The 25,104-nt window shown below is 39.8% G+C and overlaps 2 protein-coding genes and 2 long non-coding RNA genes across 5 annotated transcripts; 2 read left to right on the top strand and 2 right to left on the bottom strand.

Annotated features, from left to right (window-relative positions):
- The first annotated feature begins 3,128 nt into the window (after positions 1-3,128).
- On the top strand, positions 3,129-7,999 carry LOC108899532 (uncharacterized). 2 transcript variants are annotated; one of them, XR_007814644.1, is made up of 4 exons: positions 3,129-3,215; positions 4,498-4,648; positions 7,085-7,198; positions 7,372-7,999. It is a non-coding gene; the product is annotated as an uncharacterized LOC108899532 (long non-coding RNA). The 2 variants fall into 2 exon arrangements; XR_001963569.2 differs by lacking the exons at positions 3,129-3,215; positions 4,498-4,648 and adding an exon at positions 5,738-6,094 and having other exon boundaries at positions 7,372-7,993.
- Positions 8,000-9,212: 1,213 nt separating this feature from the next.
- LOC108899529 (protein rapunzel) lies at positions 9,213-14,248 on the bottom strand. Its single transcript, XM_018700015.2, has 3 exons — positions 14,163-14,248; positions 12,329-12,825; positions 9,213-12,126 (listed from the first exon to the last, which is right to left on the bottom strand). The coding sequence occupies exons 2-3, from the start codon at positions 12,820-12,822 to the stop codon at positions 11,433-11,435; spliced, it is 1,188 nt and encodes a 395-aa protein (XP_018555531.1). The 5' UTR covers positions 12,823-12,825; positions 14,163-14,248; the 3' UTR covers positions 9,213-11,432.
- A 108-nt stretch (positions 14,249-14,356) lies between these two features.
- Positions 14,357-23,361, top strand: LOC108899531 (uncharacterized). The gene is made up of 5 exons (XR_001963568.2): positions 14,357-14,428; positions 14,578-14,659; positions 15,291-15,403; positions 22,056-22,123; positions 22,974-23,361. It is a non-coding gene; the product is annotated as an uncharacterized LOC108899531 (long non-coding RNA).
- Positions 17,156-23,457, bottom strand: LOC108899530 (protein rapunzel). Its single transcript, XM_018700016.2, has 3 exons — positions 23,370-23,457; positions 20,603-20,682; positions 17,156-19,848 (listed from the first exon to the last, which is right to left on the bottom strand). The coding sequence occupies exon 3, from the start codon at positions 19,807-19,809 to the stop codon at positions 19,123-19,125; it is 687 nt and encodes a 228-aa protein (XP_018555532.1). The 5' UTR covers positions 19,810-19,848; positions 20,603-20,682; positions 23,370-23,457; the 3' UTR covers positions 17,156-19,122.
- Positions 23,458-25,104: the final 1,647 nt, after the last annotated feature.

Genomic DNA, 25,104 nt, shown 5'->3' with positions numbered 1-25,104 from the left:
GCTTTGTGTGCATCGAGGTGTTGTTGTTTTGTCTGGTTTTACTCAGTATGTTAGACGAGTGAGTCCATGATTTTGTATAATGAGTGTCTAGAAGGTTTTCTGCTCATTTCACTGATGCTCTAATTTATTAGAAAAGAGTTGGCACTAATATCTCCAGAATCAGGAGCTTTGATCCTGACGATATCCCCAAAAGTATCAATATATACACTCATTGTACTATAATAAGACGTTCTGAATGTAAGTGTAACTTTCATTCATTACTGTTGATTAATATAAACAGGAAAGTGGATTATTTGCTTGTTTGTTGTAGCTGCATTGTGTATCTGTATTATATTCCTGATAAATGATGAAAATAAGCTTTTTAATAACTTGTTTCATACATTTATTTCAAATTATGTAAAGTTCATGACTTTCTCATGGCAATAAATCTAGTGACAAAATTCAGTCACGGAGGTTGTGCTCTCTTTGTTGTGTGTGTGTGTGTGTGGAAGCTGAGATGATAAATGACTTCCTTGTCCGAGGAGGCTATTGACCACGTTTTATCTTTTTGACCTTGGCCAGTGTCTAGTGTTTCCTCCTCACCACAAGATGTCTCCTCAGCTCACAGGAAAAGACCACAGCGGCTCATCCCACGGCAGAAGATACTCGTTTTCTGGAAAGGCGGTGGTGTTTGAGAACATCAATAGCACTAACTGAGAGCACTAGAAAGAGATGAAGACACATGGTCATAAGACAGAACTCCACAGAGGATGATAAAGATGCTAAGCCTGAAATATTTAGGCAGAGTTTTAAACAGAGCTGTGCAAAATGTCGATGAGCTGATTATACCAGGACACAGTGCCTATTTAGCGCTTTCCTTATTGGTTTTCTGAACTGCTTTTCTTTTAAGTAATACATCCTAAAAAGCAGTTTCTCTCACCATTGTATCAGTGTATCAAAGGATTGCTTCATAAATAGAAAGTTGTTAGTGGGAAAGGTGGGATTTAGAACCTGTCATACTGGATTTAGCTGACTCCCATGGGAAAATAAATGTGGGCAGGACTAACAGGTCCTTTGAACACACCTGAGCTAGCTGTAAAAATGAAACTGTTTTCCTGGTGTAATGGATGCTGGATTGTGGGATATTGCCAGAGGCCCCAAACAGCAGACAGAAAGTTGGTTCCTGCCCAGATTACCACACACTAACGTTTCCCTCGAAACTGCAGCTGTTTGAATGGCAGTTGAGGATTTTTTCAATGTGCTTGATGCAACTAAAACAGAAATATCCTGTTCAGGTGTAAACAATGTTTAGTAAACTACTGAGATAACATCTGTTCAGTGTGTATTTTTAAAGTCTCAGAGTCAACCAGCTGGAAAGATAAGTAACCTTCCAAAATCAGCATATCCACATAAAAATGTGTCTTTGTAGAGTAAGAGAGTAGCCCTCCTCTGCTTTTAAAGTTGTGAATAATTCATGACTACATTTCTACTCTTGCTGCCACAGCATGGGGTTTGATGAAGGTCAACATTGCAGCCGTGTCAAATACTCATATCAAAGAGTGATGATACTAGAAATTTTTCCTAAAATATTAGCATCAAAACAAGTTGAAACAAACACCACATGCAATTTACACCTAGCATTAGGATGTGATCTGTATCTGGATATATTATTTGGATAAGGAAAAACACATGTAAATACCACATGTAAATTCATGCAGAACCGGATCAACCAGATGGTTGTCTTGCTCACATTGTAATTGGGTTTCAGCCAGATGTAAATGTAACCCGTAAAGCATGTCACCACATCCTGAATGAACTAATTGTTCAGGTTCAGTTGCTCAGATTAGCAAAGCCTGGACTACTGCATCTTCCTCCTTTCTGCTGCCCACCTAGTATTCAGCATTCAGAGGCAAGTTTTCCCACACCACCCGCTCCTCTGTTCACTGCCCTGGTTCCCTGTTTCTTCTCACATCTGGTCCAAACTCTGGTGCTAGTCATGTGCAAACCTTTCAGGAGTAATACTTAATATGTTTACTATCTTGGTTTAGTATGTTAGCATGCTGACATAGCCACCGGCTCTGAACACGCACCTGTGTGCTTGTTTGGCAAAGTAAAATTTTAATTTTGACATTATGATGGTGCTGGAGGAAATGTTGAAGGATCACAAAAGTTAGTAACAGTCATCCTAATGGGAACATACATGATCATTAGGATTCATTGTCTGTATAAAATTTAATAATCCATCCAATAATTGTAGAGATATTTCAGTCTGGTCTGAAGTGGACAATCCCCTGAGCCACTGAGCTGAAATGACTAAAAACACACAGTTGCCACGCACGCACATGCTCTTCAAAATTAGACTGAAATTGCAACATAAGTTCTTCTTTGTCTCTAAATTTGTACATATGATTTTTTGGTGATTCAGTCACACAGTTAAGAAAGTCTGCATACGTATTTTCGCAGGAATGCTTCTAGTTTTGGTTTTCAGGTGGTTTTTTTGTTCTGAGTGAGCACTGGGTTTCCCCCTCCCCTCTCCAGATGTTTCCAGGTCACAGACAACCGGGCATTCTGTGACAGACCAAAGCATCACTTGGTCTAAAGAAGCCAAGAGAGGGCAGGGACAGAGGGAAAGTACTTCCTCCGTTAGTTTCAAGGTCAATTTTATGGAAAATAAAAGTGACAGAGCTGCTATCAGTTCCTCTTCGCTGATTGTTCACTGCTTATCTTTGGCTGTAAGCTGAGCAGTGGGTATAAAGTCCTTGTGTTAATGAGAATGTGTTTCTTTTTGGGGGTTTTTTTAAGAGAAGAGAAATCACCGTAATTACAAATTGTTCCTCCCAAAAATCATTTCAGACAGACACTGTTTTTGCACATAACATCTTATCAGTCCAACCATTATCATTGCTAAATTTACAGTATCATGAGCCAACTTTTTGCCACTTATCTCTCCCTATCCCTCTTTTTATTGAGTTGCTGTGTACAGTTTGCTCATGATCTACAGCACAACTGAACTTTGACCAGTCTGAGTCACGCACCAACGATCTGTATGCACAACAGTGACTACAGCAGTCAAAAGGCCGATGGTCCGCCTCGATACAAGCCCATCTGTCACTGACGCAGATCAATACAAACTCGAGTTAGATCTGAGGAAACAGATAAAGGTTCAGAGGCTGGGAGAAGGCGGCTTATTGATTGCAGGCAAATTCACCCCCGAGTCCATCTTTGCCCTTACACAAGTGAGTCAAACCACCTTCAAGCTCCATGTAAATTGGAAATCCAATTACTCATGCTGGCAGACATTTTGTTTAATCATATTGTTGTACTGATTTACCGAAAGCCTCCAAGAAAGGCTTGTATCTTCTAATTTTATCTCAGACTGTACATAGATATTACAAAAGTTAAACTCATTTATTCATTATATCAATAACCGTAATGAAAGATTATTTGTAAATCAGTTTATAGCCACAAAAAAATAGTTTACAGTTTGTGCTCCCATTTTCAACTTCATGTGCTGGAGGCTGCTTTCTCACAGCCAAATGCCTACCAGATATTTACAGAGACAAGGCGTATGATAACACTGACTTCAGGAATGGTATGTAATAATGATAGGTCATCACGAGAAAACACATTCACACATTCATGATTCTTTTAGGAAAATAGGCCACATGTATCTCAGTATGGTGAGACTGCTGGGACTAAAAAAAAGAAACTAATGCAGCAGATTGAGCGTTTTTTAAAGAGCAGATCAATATAGCTGTTACAACTGTAATTCATTAATGGTTTTGTGGACAGACAGAACAGCCTGGGGGACTATTTATACTCCTGCTGGGGGGGAAACTCCCAGAACTTCCCTGAATGTTGAGGTTACAAATCGTCATCCCCCAAACCTCCTCCTAAAATTATAATGTTGCTTCTTTACAAAACCGCGCTGTGTTAGTTACAGAGTGGACTCCTACACAAAAAGTGATGCAGGAGTCACTCCTTCAAAACCAAATACCGGCTTTAACTAATCTCTGTGCTGACTCTGAATAAAAACAGAGCCCCTGAAAATACCCATGCTGGTGTTTGCTTCGGGCCCTCAAATCATTAAGTCCGCTCTTGCATCTGATCCTCTGTATTTGTTGATGTTCTCAAGAGGATTTGAGAGATTAGCCCACTGAAGGCAATGACTCTCTGTGACGTGGCATTTCCTGGTTCTCCCCTTTTTCATTTCCTCTTTCTCACGCTTTTACTCATTCCCTTGTGGACATTATCCACAATTTTACCTCCCCCAGTGTGTTCATGTTGCACAACCAGACTCACCTAACTTACTTACAGACGGAGTGGGAAGAGAGTGGATTATTTTTTCACCTAATGATTGACAAAGTTTCTTTTAAAGTATAAAAGCATTCCTGCGTTCATTTGCCAGATCAAAACCAGCAACATAATCCAAGAAATGTTGCAATACAGTCTGGCAACTTTTATTTATTATTTCCTGATTACTACAATATGTGCTAAGAGTTTTTCTTTCTTTTTCAGAACACAGAGGAGTTGTTAGGCTTTCATGAGACTTTTATCCGACCTTAAACAAAAAATGACAGGATGAGAGAAGACAGACTGAAAGGTAAAGTGCTGCAGACTACAGATGAGGAAAAACAGATGGGTCAGCAGCATAAACACAGAGGGTGAGGTGAGTAAAGGTCAGGGAGAAGAAGGAGAGAACAGAGATTAATATTCTGAGATTCTTCAGTGCTGATGAGGCCAATGACCTGCTGTAAATGAGAGAGAGAGGAATCTGACTGCGCGTGTGTGGTGGTGGTGGAGGGTTTAAGTGAAACTACATGGGGCCTCAAAGAGGGTAGGCAGACAGTGAGGGCACCAGAGGAGAATAAGGAAGCGTTGGAAAACACAAGGGGAAATTCTGAGGCACTGTAGATGGTCAAGACACGTGTTTACCACCCGGTGGATTTCCACTTAAAAGCTTTACTGACAGATGGATTCCCCACACATTCCAGCTTTATTCTGCCACATAAAGGTCCTTTAAAGTTATATACAGCAAACTGTTAACTTAAACTGCCATTTAAACTGATCTGCTTCTGCACAATCAATTTCTGTCATTACTTCTGATCAATTTCCGGCCAACAATAAGGTGGAACAACCTCACAAACACAATACTAGATGCTTTGTCATATTTGTTTGCTAGGAAGAGATAATATTAAAAATGTATCAACTCTGCTCATGGCAGTAAAATATCAGCAAGCATGGTGAGTAAATCTCACCCTTTTTTTGCATTCGGATAATTAATTAATGAATGTGGAAAAACAACTGATGTCAGAATGGGTGGAGGGCAAATATACAACATAACTGAATATAAATCAATTACCCAATCAGAAGTTGACACATAAAAAAAACAGCCTCTGAAGGATACTGAATGCCCAAATGCAGATATTTCAAACTAAAACAAGGCTACAACAAAAATAAATAAATAAGTAAACAAACAGTAAAAACTGTCACTGAAACAGACACAACTTGCAATCAAATGAGGATTTTATTTAAAGTCTGAGTAATTTTTTACAAATTTAAGAACTTCTAACAAAGTACAAAAAAACTACAAAGTTACCTTTCAAAGAACTTTGAAAGAACTAATGTTTAATAAAAAACAGCTTTATAGTTTACTCATAGTAAGGTCTAAACACTAATCTGCTTTCCAGTACTTCTATTTTCTTATTGCGTCTGTGTTTCAGTGTGTATCAAACATTTTGTTGTGTGCTTTTAGTTTGAAATTTCTGTGCTTGGGGGTGCAGCATCCTTTAGAGGCCGGCCTTCAATGTGTCGAGTTCTCATTGGATAATTGGCAGAGAGGCAGCCATATTGTTCTGCATATAAAGGCTGTTTTTCATGCAGTCTGTAATTACCTTGAAGAAGGTCCTGTGCTGCAATATGTTGGTTGTGTTAAGGGCAGACTTCTCTTGTAAGTCAGTTAATTTAAGCAGGTTATGTTTCATGTTTAGTTCTTTGGTTACTAAAGCACCTGGTTAACTGGTGAAGTTGCAACAACAGACTCTTTCTACAATGTGGTGGCTGCACTCAAAGGCCTCAGCTGAGCAGAACAGAACAGCATTTTGCATTTCTAAAGGTAAAACACAGTTATCTCAACACTATGCAGTAGGCATGAACACTTCCTGCCCTATTTTATGGTTGAAAACAAATAATTTCACAGCTAATAGCCCACATGGAAGATTTTTCTTGAGACATTGTTAGCTTATAAGCTAACCTTAGTAAGCTAGCTGCTAGCCTGTGATTCATGACTAAAAGGCACCGCACTATTTGTGTCTAGTAGTTGCATCATACGTGAGTTGGCAGAGACAGTGTTACCACATGATATATTGTTCCCAAGATGTAGTAATTATTATCACATGTATGTGATTGTTAAAGCTATGTGTTCGTCATCAGACATGCCAAATGCTTTGTCAGACTACAGCTGAAAATGTCACTTATTTTTGGACCTAATACTGTATGCAACATCCTGGAGTATACAGTCAATACACGCAGTGGTGGAAAGTGACTAAGCATCCTTTTATGCTATTTAACACTTCCCTTCACTACAATACAGATTAATCTTTTTCAAAACATTCTTAAAGGTTAGACCTTTTTTTCTGTTGACCATTTAAAATAAAGTAGTAGGGATTCTTCTCCCAGTTCAGATATATATAAAGTTTTATGATTCTTACACTAAACTTCTCAGATGGTTTCATCATTATAAACCTAAAGATGTAAAACTAACCAATATTCCAATCACAAAAAAATAATAAAATTAGAGAAAAGACCTAAAATATATACAAATCTGCATGTTTGAACTTTTGTTTTCTCTTTTCCTGTCCCATTGATAATCTCACAACCCCACAGATTTACCTTCACGGGGCCCTGACCCTTATATTGAGAACCACTGAACTAAACTACCTGACTATATATATAAAATAGTTGAAACAAACTCCTCTGCTTTTCTACAAAACAAGTTCTGTACTTTTACTGTTCATTGCCCAAGGTAGAAGGAGATGAGTTAAACACACATGCAGCTCAACCAGAAAGTCTGAACCTAATCATTTTTGTGTTTTTTCTGTTTCAGGTAATTGAAAATTGCAAGTCAGCACTGTCTGATAAAACGGTCCACAGCAGCAATGACATCATCGTCGCTGTCAAAATGGCGGCCACTGAGCTTCATTTTCATCTTGGAGAAGAGGTATTCAACTGATTATAAAACTATATCAGGTCTACAAAACCATATGTCCTGTGTGTCTAAAAATTTAACAGTAACCAGACAGGCCCTTAAAAAACATCAGTCACTAGTTCTGGGCTCGGACCTGCAGCCAGTGTGTCACTGAACAAATGTTTTAATGCTTTTTATTGGATTAGTCCACTCAGAGAGCAGCAGGCTGGTCGATGGTTCACTCGGACTGATGGGTAATAGCATTATCCTGCGTGGGCCAGGATTGGCAGACACCAGCGGACAGAGCCATCCCCACCATTGATCGACTCTCTCCTCCAGGGCCACTCTGATGCTAGCCTCCATCCAGTCTTTCATTTGTTTATGAAATATTGATATTGGCTGCTATCTCCTTTTGGAGATGAGGAGATCCAGCTTGATGGAAATGGAGAGCGTGCAGGGATGCTGGACAAAGGTTTCATGAACTGAAAGTTGTATTTTCTTGGGGAATGTAATCAGTTTATCGTTTCCAGAATTACATAATGGCGGCTTTTGTTGTTTGTGCCATATTTCCTCTTTTAAAAATAAAATTACAGTATTAAGCCACAGCCTGAAGTCCCTGGCAGAGAAAATGGAAACACACACTGTACCTGCTTCCTATAAATGTTTTTTTTTTTTTTTTTCGGTAAAAATCAGAACCGGGGTGATTAATAGTCTCATGTGACTCTCACATACTGGGATCACTGGGATTTTCACTGTTTAAAAAAAGCACCAAAATGATTTCTAAGTGAATGACCAGGAATATAAAACAGCAATAAAAGCAGCTTAGATTTTCACATTTTTAAATTCCTTACCTTGGCAATAAATGCTCTAAGATGTAACTCTACAAATTCCAATCAAGAATCTCAGCAGACTGACAGTCTACTAGATCTGTATGTTGATAGCGCCCTCTGTCTGTAAACCGTCTCTGGTACCATTTCCTCCCCAGATTTCACTCTTTGATTCAGGAAAACCTTACTTTAACCTTCCCTCAACCACAAAACAAGCTATGTAACTCTGGCTCCCTGCGGCACAAGATGGCTGCAGTAGATCTTGTCAGTAAACAGATGCTTTAGTCTTCCCATAATGACAGTCAGGATTGACGGGCTACCACAGCCAGAGCCTTTTATGCAGGGGAAGAGCCTCCTGGATCAATAGTTGTTACCTAGGCAAAGCCCACACAACCACTAATGAATCCACTGGCTTACAGTACAGGCTGCTGCCACTCTCCATATCTACACAGGAGAAAAACAGAGGAAATACCGACAGTAATGCTCCTAGTATTAATGGTAAAAATTTATATCCAAATACATCCACTGCACTGAATTAAAAAAATTAAATTGAAAGATTAAGATGTGATGACAGTTTCATTTAAATTAACTGTTGCCAGAAAAGTATTATAAAAGGTGAACAGGCCTATTGTTCAACAGCAGGTTCAGGTGTCACACAAGTGAGTTTCTGGTTTTGTTGTATTGTGTTGCAACATTTCAGTGGTCTGTTCTCTGAGACAGGTTCTGTGGTGTGTTTGAAGACTGAGCTGTTGTCTGGCACACCCATCCGTCTGTCTGCTGCACATTTTCTGTTTTTTTCAGTGTAGGATTAAAGTACTCATATAAAAGGTGGTAAAACATGTTAGTCACCTGTCTGGGATTTCTAATTATAAAAAGGCTTTGTGCCAACAAAGTAGCAGGTGCAGTGTTGTGTGTTACAGTGAAGTTCATACGTATCTGGGCAGTGACACATTGTTTTGGTTTTGTTCTTCAGCGTAGTATTTGTTTTGGTGAGAATGAGTGTAGAGAGCTTATAGGTTTTAGAGTGCCCGAGGCCAATGAAATTTAATTATTTATATGTATTTGCTCAAATCTTTACAGACTGCTGTGCATTATCTGCTGACTCTCTTTAAGCCCAGAAGAAAATCATATTAAAAAATTTTATTATTATTACAGTCATAAATTTAAATCCTCCATCACTCATTTTTCATTAATAATTTGTATATCAGTAGAAATTAGATGCAGTTTTCATCTTCACCTTCAATCAAAAATCAAATTAATCATTTTAGCTTAAATGTAGTTATATGTACCAATTTTATCATTTACCTTTTCCCTAAACAACACCACTGAACCTCACAACAACCTAATTTCTCCAGCAGCAGCTACTTTCCACTGCACACTGAGAGACCTTGTGATGATTCAACACAGTCCACTTCCTCCTGTGCTGTGATGTATGTTACAGATAACACTTGATGGACTCTGACAGGCCTGATTCATGACGGACTGGCTAAAGACCCTCCAGATCCACTGAGATATGAAATGATGGCCGTCTCCACCCGCTCTGCACCTACACCAGGCATTATGACTGATACTATCCTGCTAAGCCAAGCACTTTGCTGCTCGTCTGCAGGATATTAGCTCAGCCAAAGGTTATTCATAGACTATCAAACTAGAGCTGCGGTTAGGAAATGCTGACTTATGTGTAAATATCAATTAAATTAGCCGGAGTCCCTGTTGCTGAGGGTGCACTGCCTCGTTTTAATGGGCGTAGACGCTAACAGTGCTGCGTAAATCACATTTGTACAAGAAAAGAGAGGCAGATATTAGATTATACTTGTTTACACATCCATTAACTATTTGTATTTGGTCATTAATTGTCATAAAGCATAAAGATGAACGCTGACCATTGATCATGCACTGATTTTATTGAGATTTATTGTATGAATAGAGGCTAGTGTGGTTTAAATATTGTGACATGACATTTTGATATATGCCCTGGTCACTACTCTATATCACCAATTGGCATAACACAGCAGATTTAAACCTCCCCAAGTGGTGTGTTTGGTTTGATAGATGGCCAGGGAGTGAAGTGATTTTAAAATTCTGGTAAAAATCTCAGTGGTTTGTTTGTTTAAATTTAGTGTATAGTGTGAGCAAGGATATTATAACAGAAAAAAATCCTCTAACGTAGGAAGAAAATCATACATAAATTAAAAAAATAAAACCATCGCATTTGGCTGGGAAGAGCAAGACAAGACAGCAATGATCATTTATCACCACATGTTACAAAAATAAAATACACAAATAAAGAATCTTGCAGACAAAATCACCTCATATCCAGAAACAGTTGAACACAGACCATTGGATAATTCTAGGCACAGCACTGGTAGCCCTGGGGTTCAGTAGTTTTGGTTCAGCATCAAGGGGTTTGAATGTGTTTAGAACACAAGGCACATTGTCACGTCTCCAGTGCCAAACTCCAAGCCTCCTGTTTTTCATGCCTGGAAAAAGTAACCTCTGCGCTCCCTGTCAGAGTTATGTAGGCCAGCCTGCTGAGCAGAGACAAAATGGGAGCACAGTGCATGTAGATGCAGCCTCAGCATCTCTTTAGAGCGGTAGGTGCAGAAGCCATTTCTCATGGGGGGCTGGATTATCACTGCGTGCTGCAGAGGTACAGTAAAAGCATAGACGCATCCTATTTTTGTATACAGTACAGTGTTAGTATTAGAAATAAACAAATACACACACAGTGATACAATTTATAATATGCAAGCAGTTAATATTTAACCCGCTGCAACATAAATAAATACATTTACTTCAAATGTCTATAATTCAAATATCTACTGTATAAAGAGTTTGCTAGTAAAAGTGCATTTGTGATTAAATTATTTCAATAAAAAAATCTGAAATACTGTGTTCCTAATAGGGATGCAGCCTGATACTGGTTCTGACAGGTCCTGGCCAATATTGAGTATTGATCCAGTACCAGTGCTGCTTCCTGCTCCCTACCCCATTAATTTTTTTTTTTTTTTTAATTATTCCTCACTGCATTGATCTAATGGGAGCCCACCACATTACTGTTCTTTAAACTCCACAACATTTATCTGACCTTGTTAGTAGTTTTCGTTCAGATTAAGATAAAACACACAGAATAAAGATATAAGTGTATAAAATAAATGTATTGTTCACTGCTGCTCCCACCCTCTCACTCAGTTAAGGTTTAAATGTGGACTGGTTACATCTGGCCAGTACCCAGTTCAGTTAATAAGATCAGTATATGGCTCTGATACCATTTTGTTGTATCAGATTGGTGCATCCCTAGTTTATGAGATTCAGTATTTTCAATTATTTTAATGATAAATACTGATATTCTTACCTAAATCTTTCATATGGACAAGCAACATAAATTTATAATATCTCAATCTGAATACACGTTCCTGCTGTAAAATGTTTAAACAGCTTTATTCAGAGTGCACACACACTGCCACATTCTTATGTCTCTCCCAGTAGTGACATTCTTCCGGAAAGCTCCATGCAGCTGCAGACTCCTTGTGGCGACTGACGGCGTGAACAACAAACCCACACAGCTGCTTCTCCAGCACTTCCACCACTGCCGGGGCGTTTCCCTTCTTCCCCTGACCCTCCGTCATCACCTGCCGGATGCAGTCGCGGGGCACCGGCTGGGGTTTGGTGCTGTACGACACCACCAGGTTTATGTTGTTCACCTGGAGCACCTCGAACCAGTTCTGTCCTGACACGTGATGAAAGTGCTCCCCTGCTCGCCAGTTCCGGTAGGTGCTGCCTGAATGGTTGATGAGCCTCACTGACCAGCTGACCCAATCATACTTTTTCACCAAAAACTCTAGAAGCTGCTGAGTCGTATCTTGCAGGTTTTCTTCTCCCTTTTCTTGCAGGAGTCGCTGGGCGTCTAATTTTGCTTGCTCTGGGAAGGCAGCAATACAGGACTCGATGGTTGTCTTCATCTTGGACTCCACTTCTTCAATTTTGCTGCTCCACTCTTGGATCTTTTCCTGCTCTTCCTCTTGGCCTTGGGTCAATGCACAATGGCCCAGCAGAGCAATCAGACCTAAACAGAAGAGCTCCTTCATCCGGACACAGAAATCTTCCAGGAGTCGGCGGTTCCTCACCACATACCTGCAAAACAGAGGAACTATTTACTTTTATAATGAAGGTATTTAATTGGTATTTCTATTAAGAGAAATTTGAATTTGATGCAACCGAATAAGCCCAAATGTTTAGGGTTTGTACAGGTGTTAAAGTTATGCAAACAAGTAGCAGTAAAAGATAAGAGCTGCAGCAAACACTTATAGATAAATGACAAAAAATAATAATTTACCTTTCTACCAACTCTAAAACTGACTCTCCAAAGGTGTTCGTACCCATCAGAGCATCATACAACACAAACAGATTCTTCTCTCCTCCGGTTTTAGCAAAATGCTCCAGAAAGAGTCTGGTCTTCACCTCCCTGAACTGCTGTTTTGCCTCCAAGATGTCCATATATTTCCTGAACTGGTTCCTAATGTTTTCCTCCACCGAGAAGTACTGGGAGTCCAGTCTCCCCTTCTTGATCTCGCAGTCGATGTCTTCCAGTTGTGTGGAGAGCACGTCAAGCTTGTTCCTCACCGTCAGGAATTGCTCTTTGACGTAAAAGACCTCTTTGCTCTGGACATTGTCTAAGGCCAGGCGGAGAACCGGAGCAGCAGCCTCGCAGAGGGGGAAGAGCTCTCCCACGGCGCTGGCCAACACCTCAGCCCCCTTCTGAAACATGTCCATCACAGCCTCGATGGCTTCCTTCTTCTGTGCCACAACCCTCTCCAACGAACTGGACATGTTCTGACACACAAAGACAATATCTGTCATCAAACAACAATAAATCTTGGGGAAGAAGATATGAGGTGTACGACAGAGAGGTCAGAGTCTTTATTCAGTAAAGATATTCATGAAGAAGTATCACAAGCAACCTCTATTAACAGGGTGTGTAGGTCAGCTGTGAGCAGTTCCACCAACAAGTACTCTCAAATTTGAATAACAGGTAAAAACCAGCAGAGATCCAGCTATCTAGAATTTAACAAAACCATAAAAGGCCAAAAAACAGTGTTTTTCTTTGTCCCATAACAGTAATCCTCTTACAACCACTTAGATTTACCTTGTGACCCCCTGAAGGGATTTTGGACCCTTCAGAGAAAACCACCAGTGATGAATATTAACATGTACTCTCTTAATATAATGCGTGTTTAGCAAGTCTCCACAGTTAATTTACAAATAGAAATGATGCTTTTACAGGCTCTTACAGGCATAATTGTCTATACAGTATAGCACTGTTATCAAAAGAGGAAGCATCCAGAATCACAGCAGGTTATGAAATACATAATAGAATAATTACTGTACTTGTTTTTTCTTTTTATCTAAAAGTATATGACAGGGAGTTTAAACTGGTCATAGGGAAACATTTCCCCTTTTAGTGTTTGAAGATAAATGTCAGGATCAAACGCAGCATTTAATGAGGATTTTGTTCAAATTTTAATCATGTAAACTGTGATATGTTTCAGTTTTCACTCCTTCTACTGCAGGAAAAACTCTACACACCCACGAGGAAGCAGGTAGTGATGTCATGTAAACAAAATGGGGGCCTGAGATACTTGGATGAGAAAATGACACAGACGCCCTTGGGTTTGTATGTGACTCATTTCAGAGCAGAGCAGACCAAGGCCAGACCATGTTTAAAAATCCCCTTTCATCCTTGCTTGCAACCTGACATACATAAATTACTGAGTCTTCTCTGTTCAGACGTTTGTCTGTGATGGACCCCAGATGCTGCGTCACTCAACTTCTCGACAAATTAACATCGACACTGATTCTATTTTGTTGATTCGCGTCTGGAAATGCCCTCTGAATTTTCTATATTTATAGTGGAGAAGGAGAAAGAAGCAAAATCTAAACTTGTGACATACAAAGAGTGCACTTTTAAAAACATCCTTTAAGTTAATAAATGAAGACAAGATTAGTCATGTGTTAAACTGCCATGTGCACCCAAAAGAGATGCGCAACGGTAGGATTTTTACGCACAAATCCCCCGAGAGCATCGGACACACCTTGCAGCATATTTGCTCCTTCTGATGGACGATAAGGACATTCATCACATTCCAATAATAACAGCGTTTCTTCTGTACCTTTAATAAATTGCCCCGCAGCTCCTTCACGCCTGATGAGCTCCAACAGCTGCGAACAAGTTTTTTTCTTCCTTTGAGTTTGTGAAAATTCCCACGGTTCTCTCACCCACTGTGGAGCTGAGGAGGGGTCCAAAAACAAGATCCAGAGGAGGAGAGGAGGTGCGCACTCAATATCTGCAAAGGGGAGAGAGATAGGAAGAGAGAGAGAAAAAGAGAGAGAGAGAGATGAGGAGAGAGGGTGAAAGAAAGAGCGCAAACTGCAAGAGGTGAATATGTAGTCGGTCCATTTTCTTTAGTCCTCATGTCTCCACGAAAGGACGCTCCGTCTCTTTTCAACAAATTGGACTTTAGATATGACTTGCTCTAAATTATTTTTTCCACTATTATATTTCGACTGTGTTTTGTTCGGATCCAGGTCTCCTGCTCACTTGGCGCAAATGCCTCATCACCATGATGCGCTTCAGCTGTTGTGAAATGTTAAAGGCTCCAAACTTGAGGTAAGACGATCGGAAAACTCGTGTTGTATTTTGTCTTTTGATGTTTTTTATGATAACTTGATGTAATGTCCTCGTGTTTTTTAAATTGTATTTTATTTATTTATTTATTTAACCACAGACGCATCTCAAATCATAAAGAGATCTCCTGCAGCCTACACACAGCTGCGCTGTGAAATAGCTCAGATTTGTGATAAGATTCAGAACCGGGTAATATCATGTTAATGGAGATTTTAGTGCTGGGAGCGAATATGTCAACCACATAGTGTTTATTTATAACTACAGCACCGTTGTGCGTCACCCGTCTCTAGTCTGATTTATCACAAATATAAATATATGTGGTTGAAACATCATGAAAATCAAATTACACGTCGAATCAATTATTTTTTTATCAGTCCGATGAGTTAATGTTGAGCCTATTAAACCTCACATCTCCATCTGTGCGCACACGACGCGCCCTGAGAGCCCAAGCTGAACCTCCCTCAAAAGAAGAAAAAAATCATTACGCAAATCGTTTCTCCTCCAGCACATGAAGGACTTCTTCTCATGTATAAACATTATAATTCGATATATGTTTAAGACTTTCGCTTGGATTTTTTAAAAAATATTATACATTATATACATTTTTCTTCAGGTGAAAATGGATTCTCCGAAACGAGCTCGTGTCATGAGGAGAAAAATGAGCTCCATCATTAGACAGATGACGTGCGTCAGTGGCTCAGAGACGCTCATCAGTCTGCGGAACAGGTAAGCACCTCAAATCTTTGTGTCTTCTTAATCTGCATTTCAAACGGCTGCAATGCACATTTTCCTGTTTTGGTTCCCCCACTCTGAGCTGTAAGTCAAACCTGTTCAGCTGGATAATGATGCATGAGGGCCATACCAGAGGTACTTAACCTCGGCTATGTGCCCTTTTTTTTACTTCCCTTCAGCTGCTCCTTGTTTGATCCTGTAAATGAACTGGGATTGCCCTCGCGCATGTCGTGTAGGAGATCTGTCTGTAGTCTATAACGCAATAGGCTTTAATAGCTCGTCAGTTTGGAGATGCAGATGTGATGATGTGACGCTTCAGCCCTGCGGGCCCTCAGGGGGCTCGATGAAAGCAGGTGTAATGGTAAAGCAAGTGCAGTACTCGCGCCCTCTTGTGTACACATCAGCAAATTGCAACCTCACATCCCTTCGTGGATATGTGGCCTCTCAGTGCACCACGTGAGGGCAGGTTATACATATTTAATACCAGTAAAGAGCTCTAGTCTGTTTAGGGGGGAATAGAATAATGAATAAAACCCCTTTAATATTTAAACTGATGCAGTCAAAAAATAAATAAAAACAAGATGTGTTTGAATAGTTCACTGTGTATATAAATTAAAAATAAGAGTTGGAAGAAGCAGAAACTTAAAATACACGACCTTCTCAAGCTGTGATCAGATTAAGATGCTTGTTTTTCTTCACAAATATTCTGCTGTAAGTGTAGAGAATTGGATTTGACCCTATATTACTGAACATCTTCAAACAATCAGACAAAAGTAAATAAATAAATTGACTATGAATAACAATATTTTGAAACAAAAAACAAAAAAGCCCCAAAAGCAAAAGTTAAATTGTTCCCTGTTCCATTGCAATATTCTCCTCTTTCATTTCACTCATTGAGATTTGTATATATTGTCCTATTTTTTCTCTTCAGTGTGTGATTGTTATGTAACATGAGAGCCATATAGAACATTTGGCAGTGACAATCTATGTGTTGGTGTTTGAGAATAGAAAGCTGATACAGTATAGTATCTTTTATTCTGTTGTGTTTTCTAGCAAAAAACTGTGCAATTTTTAGACACTTTTGTAGAAGTTATGTTTATACACACAATACATTTCTACCCACACTTGCCATGTATTTTGTCACTGGTTTTGTGACCTCACTGTGTTTTTGAGAAGATTCATTAGAAAACACTGTATGGCCAAAAGTATATGGACTTCCAGACATTATACACAGGTGATTGTTTAACATCTCATTCGTAAACTATGTAGATTAATGCTGCTCTAACAGCTGTTGTGTGTTGCCACAAACTTGGAAGCACACTGTTGCCTACAATATCACTGCATGCTGTAGCAATAAGATTTCCTTTGATTGAACTACAGTGTTTCGCCCAAACAGCCTTAGACAAAAAGTATACCGTCCACATACTTTTGGCCATACATCGTATCTCACAATAATTCAAACTTATGAAAATGTGAATACAGGTCAGTTTAACACAGTTAATGTCCATGTAATCACTTTAAATCTGACAACTCATAAGACCACCTACAATATTAAGAAGTATTAATTTAATTAATTTATTAATCTGGAATAATTTGATGCTCTCTAAATGTTCATTCTACATCACTAATACATTACTTTTAATACAATTATATGTTTTATCATTAAAACAGAATATTCACTTATAATGGGAGTATTTCTCCATCTATCTGTTTTTATATAGTAAAGAATTAACAACTCAAACTCAGTATTATTCACATGTTTATTTATAGTGGTGCATATACAACCAAGCATCAAACATCCATAACAAAAAAGGCAACATATTCACATATATGACATTTCAAAAAAGCCTTAAGAGGTTCATATAAGTTTCCTGCACATCAGCAGCATTTTTACTATATTTATGTAGCGTATACTTAATCAGTTGTAACAATAAGAGATGTGGCACACTGCCATGGACAGTTTTAACACCGAGTTAGGTATTGAAAGGATGAGAGCAGTAAGGGCTTGTCAGTACAATATAAAAACAATATACAAAGTGAAAACACTTTTTTAAGCTACACGCTTAAATCTGAACTGTAGCACAAAGACCCTTCAAAATATAATGCCTCGCACAATAATATACTTAAATGATTTAGCCAAAAACCCTTAAAGAAAAAGCAATAATCCAAAACTAATAGCCCATTTAGGCACTGTTGGTCAGATGATGAGGAGCATAAAGAGCTAAAAGTGTTTTCTTGAAGCTTAACTGAAAAAAAAAAGGACATTACATCTGATAAAGGACATTAAATGTTTTATAGGCTCTAAATTACCATACACCAAAGAAACCCACGGATTACAAAATACTTGGTGTACCTCCTGCATTGCTAACAAGGCAGTACACATAAAGTAGAAAATAACTGGGGGACAGAATTGCACAAGGGAAATGATTCCTACAGTGACATTTAAACTTCCTTGACTACCACATTTTGAAAGTCAAACACCTCAGTTTTTAATAAAATAAACTTAATGTAATTAAGGGTAGTGAAAATGGAAGCACATACAGAATATTTAATTTATATTTAGTGTATATCTAGCTGTGGTGAAGTAGTTACTTTGCCAGATGTAGTGTTGCAGCTGATCTAATTTGTACTGTTACCTGAAAATATTCACCAAATGTAAAGTAAAATAAAAAAGAACTCATCACAGCAGCATCTGAAATTAGTGTAAAAAAGATTAAATTTAGCAACAAGTATGCATAGTGTATCATGAGCTCCATGCATAAGAAGCCTATAATGTTTGTGGCACATTATGTTAATTTGCACATGACAGTATGATTGTATGTTGTATGATGATAGTGATTATATCATTATATCACTGTAGTTACATTCATAGCACAGAAATCTTTGGGATATTTGTTCCTTGTTTAGCCTGGTTTAGCTTGCGTTTTTTTCCTCATGTTATTGATTATAGTTGTAACTTGACTGTTTGGCAACCAAAAGTCTGTATAATAGGAGTTATTACATCAATGGCATAACATAAAAGAATAGGATATAGACTTGTCTAATTTCAAAGAATTCATAAGAGGCCCTGTAGTGGTTAGTGCAGAAAAAATTCTCATTCCAAAGTACTTTTTCCTTGTAGTGTAATACATGTATTTCACAAAATCTACATAAACGCCTAATTGTCAGATATTTTCCAAAAGTGCATTATGGGTTTTGATACATTGCAGTGTCACACTAAAGTCAGGAATATTTCTGTTAAGGCCTGATTTATAGATGTGGTATCTGGCAGAGCATATGGCATTAAATGTACATACGTTGCCCGGAATTTAGCTCGTAGTGTAGGTTTATGATTATTTTTAATGATTCCACAGCTGATTAATTGCAAAGTTTTTGTATCAGTTGGAACTGTCACAGTACTCTGCAGATTTATCACAAAACTTGAATAATTTGTCTTTGACTTTGAGCCCATTGTGATGTGAAGCCAATACAAAGACTACTCAAAGACCACTTGCATGTACAGCAAGTTTGGACAAATTACATGATTTCAAAATGAGACTTACTGATGCTCTTTTTCATCACTGGGTTCTCAAGATGCTTACAAAGTGCTTGTATAGAGAGAAAAAGCTAAGAGGAAGGACAAGGAGTTACAGCGGGAATGTGGACCTGTGAGTCCTGACAATGAAGAAGCAGCAGCAGTAGAGAAAAAAAAAGCTCTTCTCCATGCTGCTGCTTCACTTGCACCTGCGAAGAGCCTCCTGCATCTGCTCTTGCACATGCTCCATCTTCTCGGCCCACTCCTCGCTCAGACTCTCTTCGTCGTCCCCGATGACGGCGGCATAGCCCATGAGGGCGATGAGCCCGATGCAGAACAGGTAGGTGAGGCGCGTGCAGAGTCGCTCCATGGTGCAGCGGTCGCCCTGCGAGTACTTCAGGTAGACCTCCAGGATGGGCCTGCTGAAGAGCTTCCGTTTACCCACCACGCCATCATAGAGCGTGTGCAGGTTCTGGTCGCCCAAGTCATTGGCATAGCTCTCTTCAAAGTCATCCTTCTTGCGCTCACGGTGCTCTGGCCGTGCCTCCACCATCTCCATGAACTTTCTGAACTGGTTCTTCAGGTTCTCCTCCACCTGACAGTACTGGCCGTCCAGCGTCTCCTTCTTGATCTGCATCATCATGTTGCGATTCTGCTGCGACAGCTGGTCCAGCCCTCGGTGGACTGAGCTGAACTCACGTTTCAGGGTGCGGATGTCCTCGTCATCCACGTGGTGCAGCACCACCCGGATCAGGGAACCAGCCACGCCAAAAATGGGGTTTACCACAGCTGCTGCTGAGGATATGGTGGCCACACATTCGAGCACTTTGACCAGGCCCTGCTTCAGCTTGGCCCTGTCCTCGATGATGTCCTCTTCCATCATCATGGTTTGGGTTTTGAGGTCACTGTGAGAAGATGTGGACGTCTGTGAGATAGAGAGAGGAACATCACAATTTACTGCAACTGATCTTTTGTATGCTGCAGCTGCTTTCATCAAAATGAAGCATTCTGGGCACATTTTTTTTCTCAGGACTCCCTGCCAGGAAACTTTATAGAAAACTACAGTGAAATTATTAGGATGTTACAGGCAGGATGTTTGTTCATCCACTGCTTTGTTGTTATACATGGTAGTAAATTGGAAATCTTTGGGATTTGATCTATTGGTCAAGAAATTTGAGATGCCATCTTAGTCTCTGGGATATTATAATGGGCTTTTGTCTAACATTTCTTACTGACAAAATAATTCATCAGTGCGATAACAGTTGAGCCATAACTACAAGATTTGTCTACACTGTAAATTAATTTGACAGCCATGAAAAAAGTGAGGAAAAAAAACACATTATTATTGCCTAAAGCCTCAGCTTAACCAACACTTTCACAGCCATAAATCAGCTGACTCCACTTCAATAAATCAGCTTTTAGACTACAAGCAAGACTGATCTAATGTTAACATTGTGTTGACAATCTCATACAGAGCAGCTTGTGTTCAGTCCATCGCTACTGTATTGTCATCCCTAACCAATTCTTTCAGTTCTTTACAGGCTGAAATGTTTTCTCACTGCTTTTCCAGCCACAGAGAATAAGCATTTCATGGTTAGTTTCACAGAATATTCCAACATGACAGACAAATCGCTGTGACAGAAATCTGCAGTTGTTGGAAGAGAGTTGTGGCATCTTACGTTGAATTTTCTGACACAGGAGCTTCAGCCTGTGTCGTTAAAGTGAGAAAAGGGGGCGCTGGTCCTGATCAGGATGATTCCTGAAACAAAAGACAAACAGAGATTTAGACACAAGAAGTGATTCAGACATATCCAACACAGAGCAGGCGCAGCACTGATCTGCTTCACTGTCTGTCTCAACCAGGAAGTGAACAGGTTTTTGTCTCTTGCTGGCTGCAGGTTTCAGCAGTGAAGGAGTTAACAGCCTTTCCCTCTCACAGTGACACAGCTCTATTCAGCACTCAAGTCTTTCAGCACCAGGGTGCTCCCTATGTGTTTCTATGGACCGAGCTGATAGCTCCTCAGCAGCAGCAGTAGCGAGCTGAAGCAGCAGCTATAGGGCGGGACGGAGAAGCTCTTTAGCTGCAGTTCAGTGGAAAGCTGCAAGACGTGTTTGTTATGTAACAGGAGCAACTATTCAGAATGTAATATGGTTTCAAGCTACTTCAGAGGACAGATTCAGATATTAAATGTTAAAATTGTGTGAGCTGACTGAAAGCTGAGGGCTATGAGAAAATCTCTGTTGATGCCAAGTTTGTATTTGTTAAAAAGGGGGTTTATACAGGGGGTGTTTCTTCCACAGAGCGTGATCTAATACAGTGACAGCGTCCACAAGGCTAAATTTGGTTTAAGGACTCATAGCACTTCTAACAGAAAAGTAGGAAAGAGTCAGTGTGTGTTAAGTATCCTGTTATCTCCTAATAACACCTGACAACAACGTGCCTGCAGTGGTTCTCCAGACACATACCACTCTAAGATTACATCACAGTCACAAAGATAATCACAACACGGGTCCCACGCAGCTGATGCCCACAAGGCTGAGCGAGTTAAAACAGGCCTCTGAGACACACAGATGTAACAAGCAGAGTGGTTTCTGTGTTTCTGTTTTGCTTTCTTTTCTTTTTAAATACTCCTGTCCACCAGAGGGGGCAGTAATTTACCTATAATGACAGAAACACCCATAACATCGCCATCTGATTTCAGCACCACCACCGTGGACTGAGAGCAGTGACGTTCAGGAGTAGGATTTAACCCTTTACCTTCAGGTTAACTTTACATGATGAATTTAAATGCCTGTAATCGACCTCAACATGAGCAAATGTTTAACTTATTCAAATACTTGTGAAGCCTATGCTTGAAAAAATCTTAGGAAATGAGATGAAATCCCTGAAAGATGCTACTAAAATGTCAGTTTTGGAAGACTTTTTAAATCATTTTTTCATCACAGTTTTCAGCTTTTGCACTGAAAGCAATCTACTCTTCTCATAGATGTCATACAGTTTTGTTTTTTCCTATCAAGAGTGCCGATAAAGAGTTTTTCACTTCGTACTTGGTACAAAATAACGACTAAATTATTAAGAATTTACATTCATATGTCTTATATATATCTATTTTTGTGCCCTTGTTTCCACAGATGATGTTCCTCAAAAGAAACCCCCCCATGTATCAACACAAGACAGCAATCTGCAAGATGCGCTGCAGGTAATGAAAGGGTTAATTGCCATTTTTTGACATAAAATGCTTCTCTGAAACAATACTACTATAACATTTTAGATTTTTTTAATTACTGGGGAATAAATGAGCTAAATATAATCCCAAACTAGAAGATTTTAGTGAATCTGGCCACTTCCTGCAGCTAAATTTTAATATTTAATGGTAAATTAACCCTTTGTGCAGATGAAATTATTCTTAAATCGACTCTTCGCCTTTGATGACATATCTTAATGAGTGAGCTTGATCATTTTGAGATCATTTTTATCATTTTGAGGAAAAACAAGACTTGATTTTTAAGTGCATGGGTTTTATATAGCAATAAAATTGATAATTAAAGGCCAATAGATTAAATCAATTACATCTCCTAGGTAAAAACCTGCTACATGGATTAGCCAATCACTGCTCAGTGACAGCACGGCCTTTAAACTTGACTGAGGACACAGCACACCCGAAGCTCAGTCAGAAAAACTTGGCCTAAAGTTGTGGCTCAGTGACTCAGCTTCTGCATTATTGTGCGTCTATACAGAAACTAGTTATAGGAAGGTATAAAAATGTAGTCACTGCTGGGAAGTGAGATTTGACTGTGTGCTGGTTGTAAACAAAGCAGCTCTGTCTTCCTAATCAGGAAGTGTCAGGCTGCTCTCACCTGTTTCCCTGCAGTGGAGTGGCCATTTTGAATGTTATACTATGATCACAGCAACTGTAGGCTAATCCAAATCTACACGTTATATTCTATTAAAACCATTCCTAAAGTACATGAGTACATTTTCGTGACTTATATGGATGATGTTCTGCCTCCTCTTCACGAAACATGACAGTTTATCTTCTGTCTTTACAGATCACAGCCTGTTAGAGTCCTTCCTAAGGAAGTATAGCCTTGAGGCTAATACAATTCAAATAATGACTTTACTAATGAAGACTAACATACAAGTGTCATCCGGAGTTCTTCTATGTTTGTAAGTATTATAACATGTGAAACATTCCCTCTCCACTCAACTCAGGGCCAGTCAGCTGCCTCCCAGCCCAGCTATGGCTCCCCCTAGCCGTGCCTCCATATTTCCTTGTTAGTGCTCACCATAATGCCCTGACCCTCCCTGATATATCACACCAATAAGACACCAAAATACACCTTAAAACCTCAATATCTCTGTCAAAATGTGGAGTATACAGTCTCTATCTGCCTCCCAGCCAACATTGGGCTCCATAGGCCATAGCAGAACAGAGGATTTCTTACCTTTTAAGAGTGGCCCTGCCTATACCTCTCTCTCCAAAGTCCCAACCTCGACAGCCTCCTTCTTCTTCCCAGCAATCCCTGCAAAAAAGGACACTTCCATGTATGTTGAATATGTAGGGGTGATCAAATTGGACTAAACCATTTATAAAGAGCCCAAAAGGCCCCCAAAACCCAGAAATTGCCCTTTTGGCTCCAAACGCACATAAGCTCCAAAATGCCATTTTAAAATGGCATGTCAATGGCTTTAAACAGTAAAGCCCACTCCTCAAATACACCATGGTCTACCCCTATGCTTTCAACTTATTTTGGTCCACCCAGTAGTCATACAGCTGATACTGATGAACAATTACCAGTCAGTGCGCAACTGAGCTCTCAGAGACGTTTTGCGGCTCTTTGTGCGTTTGCCAAGCCCCGGAGCATCTTTGGGAGACTACAAATGGCCCATTTGTGGCATTTATGAGTCAAAGAGACCCCTTTCTTGTGGACTGGAGTAAGAAAACTCGAAGGAAAATATTTTCGTGAGAGTAGAATCCAACAACGCAAAAAGAAAACTATGGATCCAAATGGGCATCTCCAAAAGTGCACAGGTGTATCCAAAGGCACAGAGAGCTCTCCAAAGACTCCAGGCGAATAAAAGAGAAGTTTATCCAGCTTAAAAGGTAATTATAATAATCATTTTGTCTGAATTTTACCAACTGTGCAAAAAAATTAAAAGTCACGGTCAAAGAGTTCTGTATTTAAAGTCCACTAGATCGCAAAGTGCAACGAGAAAAACGTTCCAATGGCGCAGTGGCACTGTAGACGATAAAGTTATTAATTTAACTTATCTAAACGTATTTTTTTCTTAAATATTTATGTAGTAATATTGACAGAGCTGTTGCACAGATCAGAAATTAAAACTACTGTCTACCTGACCAACAGCAGCTGTCAAATAGGAATAATCCTGAGCTGTAAACGCACCCATTCAATGCGCAAAAGTACTCCCACAACGAGCCACAGTCTGGTCCTTTATCCAGGCTTGAATACGCATAAAATCAGCCCTGTAGCACAAAAAATATGTATAGGCTATATACACGAAAAACCATTCAGACAAATCCAGTGAGGTCCTTGGTGGGGCGATGACTGCACCGGCAGTTGAAGCTGTTTTCCCCAAAATAAACCCCTATGCAAATTATGTCGGCAGCTGCCAGCTAAGCGTTAAGGGACAATCCTGCTCCCTCCTCAGCCTGACTGATGTCTGTGATGTTTACGTCGTATATTACAACAGCACATAGCTACAAACAGGATGGGCGTTTGCTTCCCTGCGTGTCCAGACCTGAGCCTCTGGCAGGTTGAAGACCCCGTATCCCCCTCTCTGAAACATCCAGCCTCAGGCAGCAGCAGCAACACAACTGAAGCCCTGTCCTCTGTGCGGCTTCTAATGGAAACTAAAGGGAAAAACAAGAAATAAAAAGCCCGATTGTCCGTTTAAAAATGACAAAGCCTTCGTTATGTGCTTAGAAACGACTGTGATCTACGCTCAGACCATAGTGGTGGCAAGAAAACAGGCGTGTGTGCAGCGTTTATTCAGCACCAGTGCACAGCCGGAGCTTCAGCCGGACGCACGCCTGTTCCCATTGTGCATTTGCCGCAGCAGCTGTCAGACAGATCACATTTCAGACCAGAGCGATGAGTACTCACGGTCCTATATGATACCGTAGTAACCACACTTGTGCAACATCAGCTGTGCGTCGGG

Source organism: Lates calcarifer, linkage group LG15 (assembly GCF_001640805.2).
Source record: "Lates calcarifer isolate ASB-BC8 linkage group LG15, TLL_Latcal_v3, whole genome shotgun sequence".
NCBI classification, from domain to species: Eukaryota; Metazoa; Chordata; class Actinopteri; family Centropomidae; genus Lates; species Lates calcarifer.
This window is presented reverse-complemented; position numbering and strand designations above follow the sequence as displayed.

Coding starts and splice junctions, on each gene's coding strand:
- LOC108899529 (XM_018700015.2), bottom strand. CDS start 12,822: ATGTCCAGTTCGTTGGAGAGGGTTGTGGCACAGAAGAAGGAAGCCATC. Junction 12,127..12,328: donor GTTTTAGAGTTGGTAGAAAG/GTAAATTATTAT, acceptor TCTGTTTTGCAG/GTATGTGGTGAGGAACCGCC.
- LOC108899530 (XM_018700016.2), bottom strand. CDS start 19,809: ATGATGATGGAAGAGGACATCATCGAGGACAGGGCCAAGCTGAAGCAG.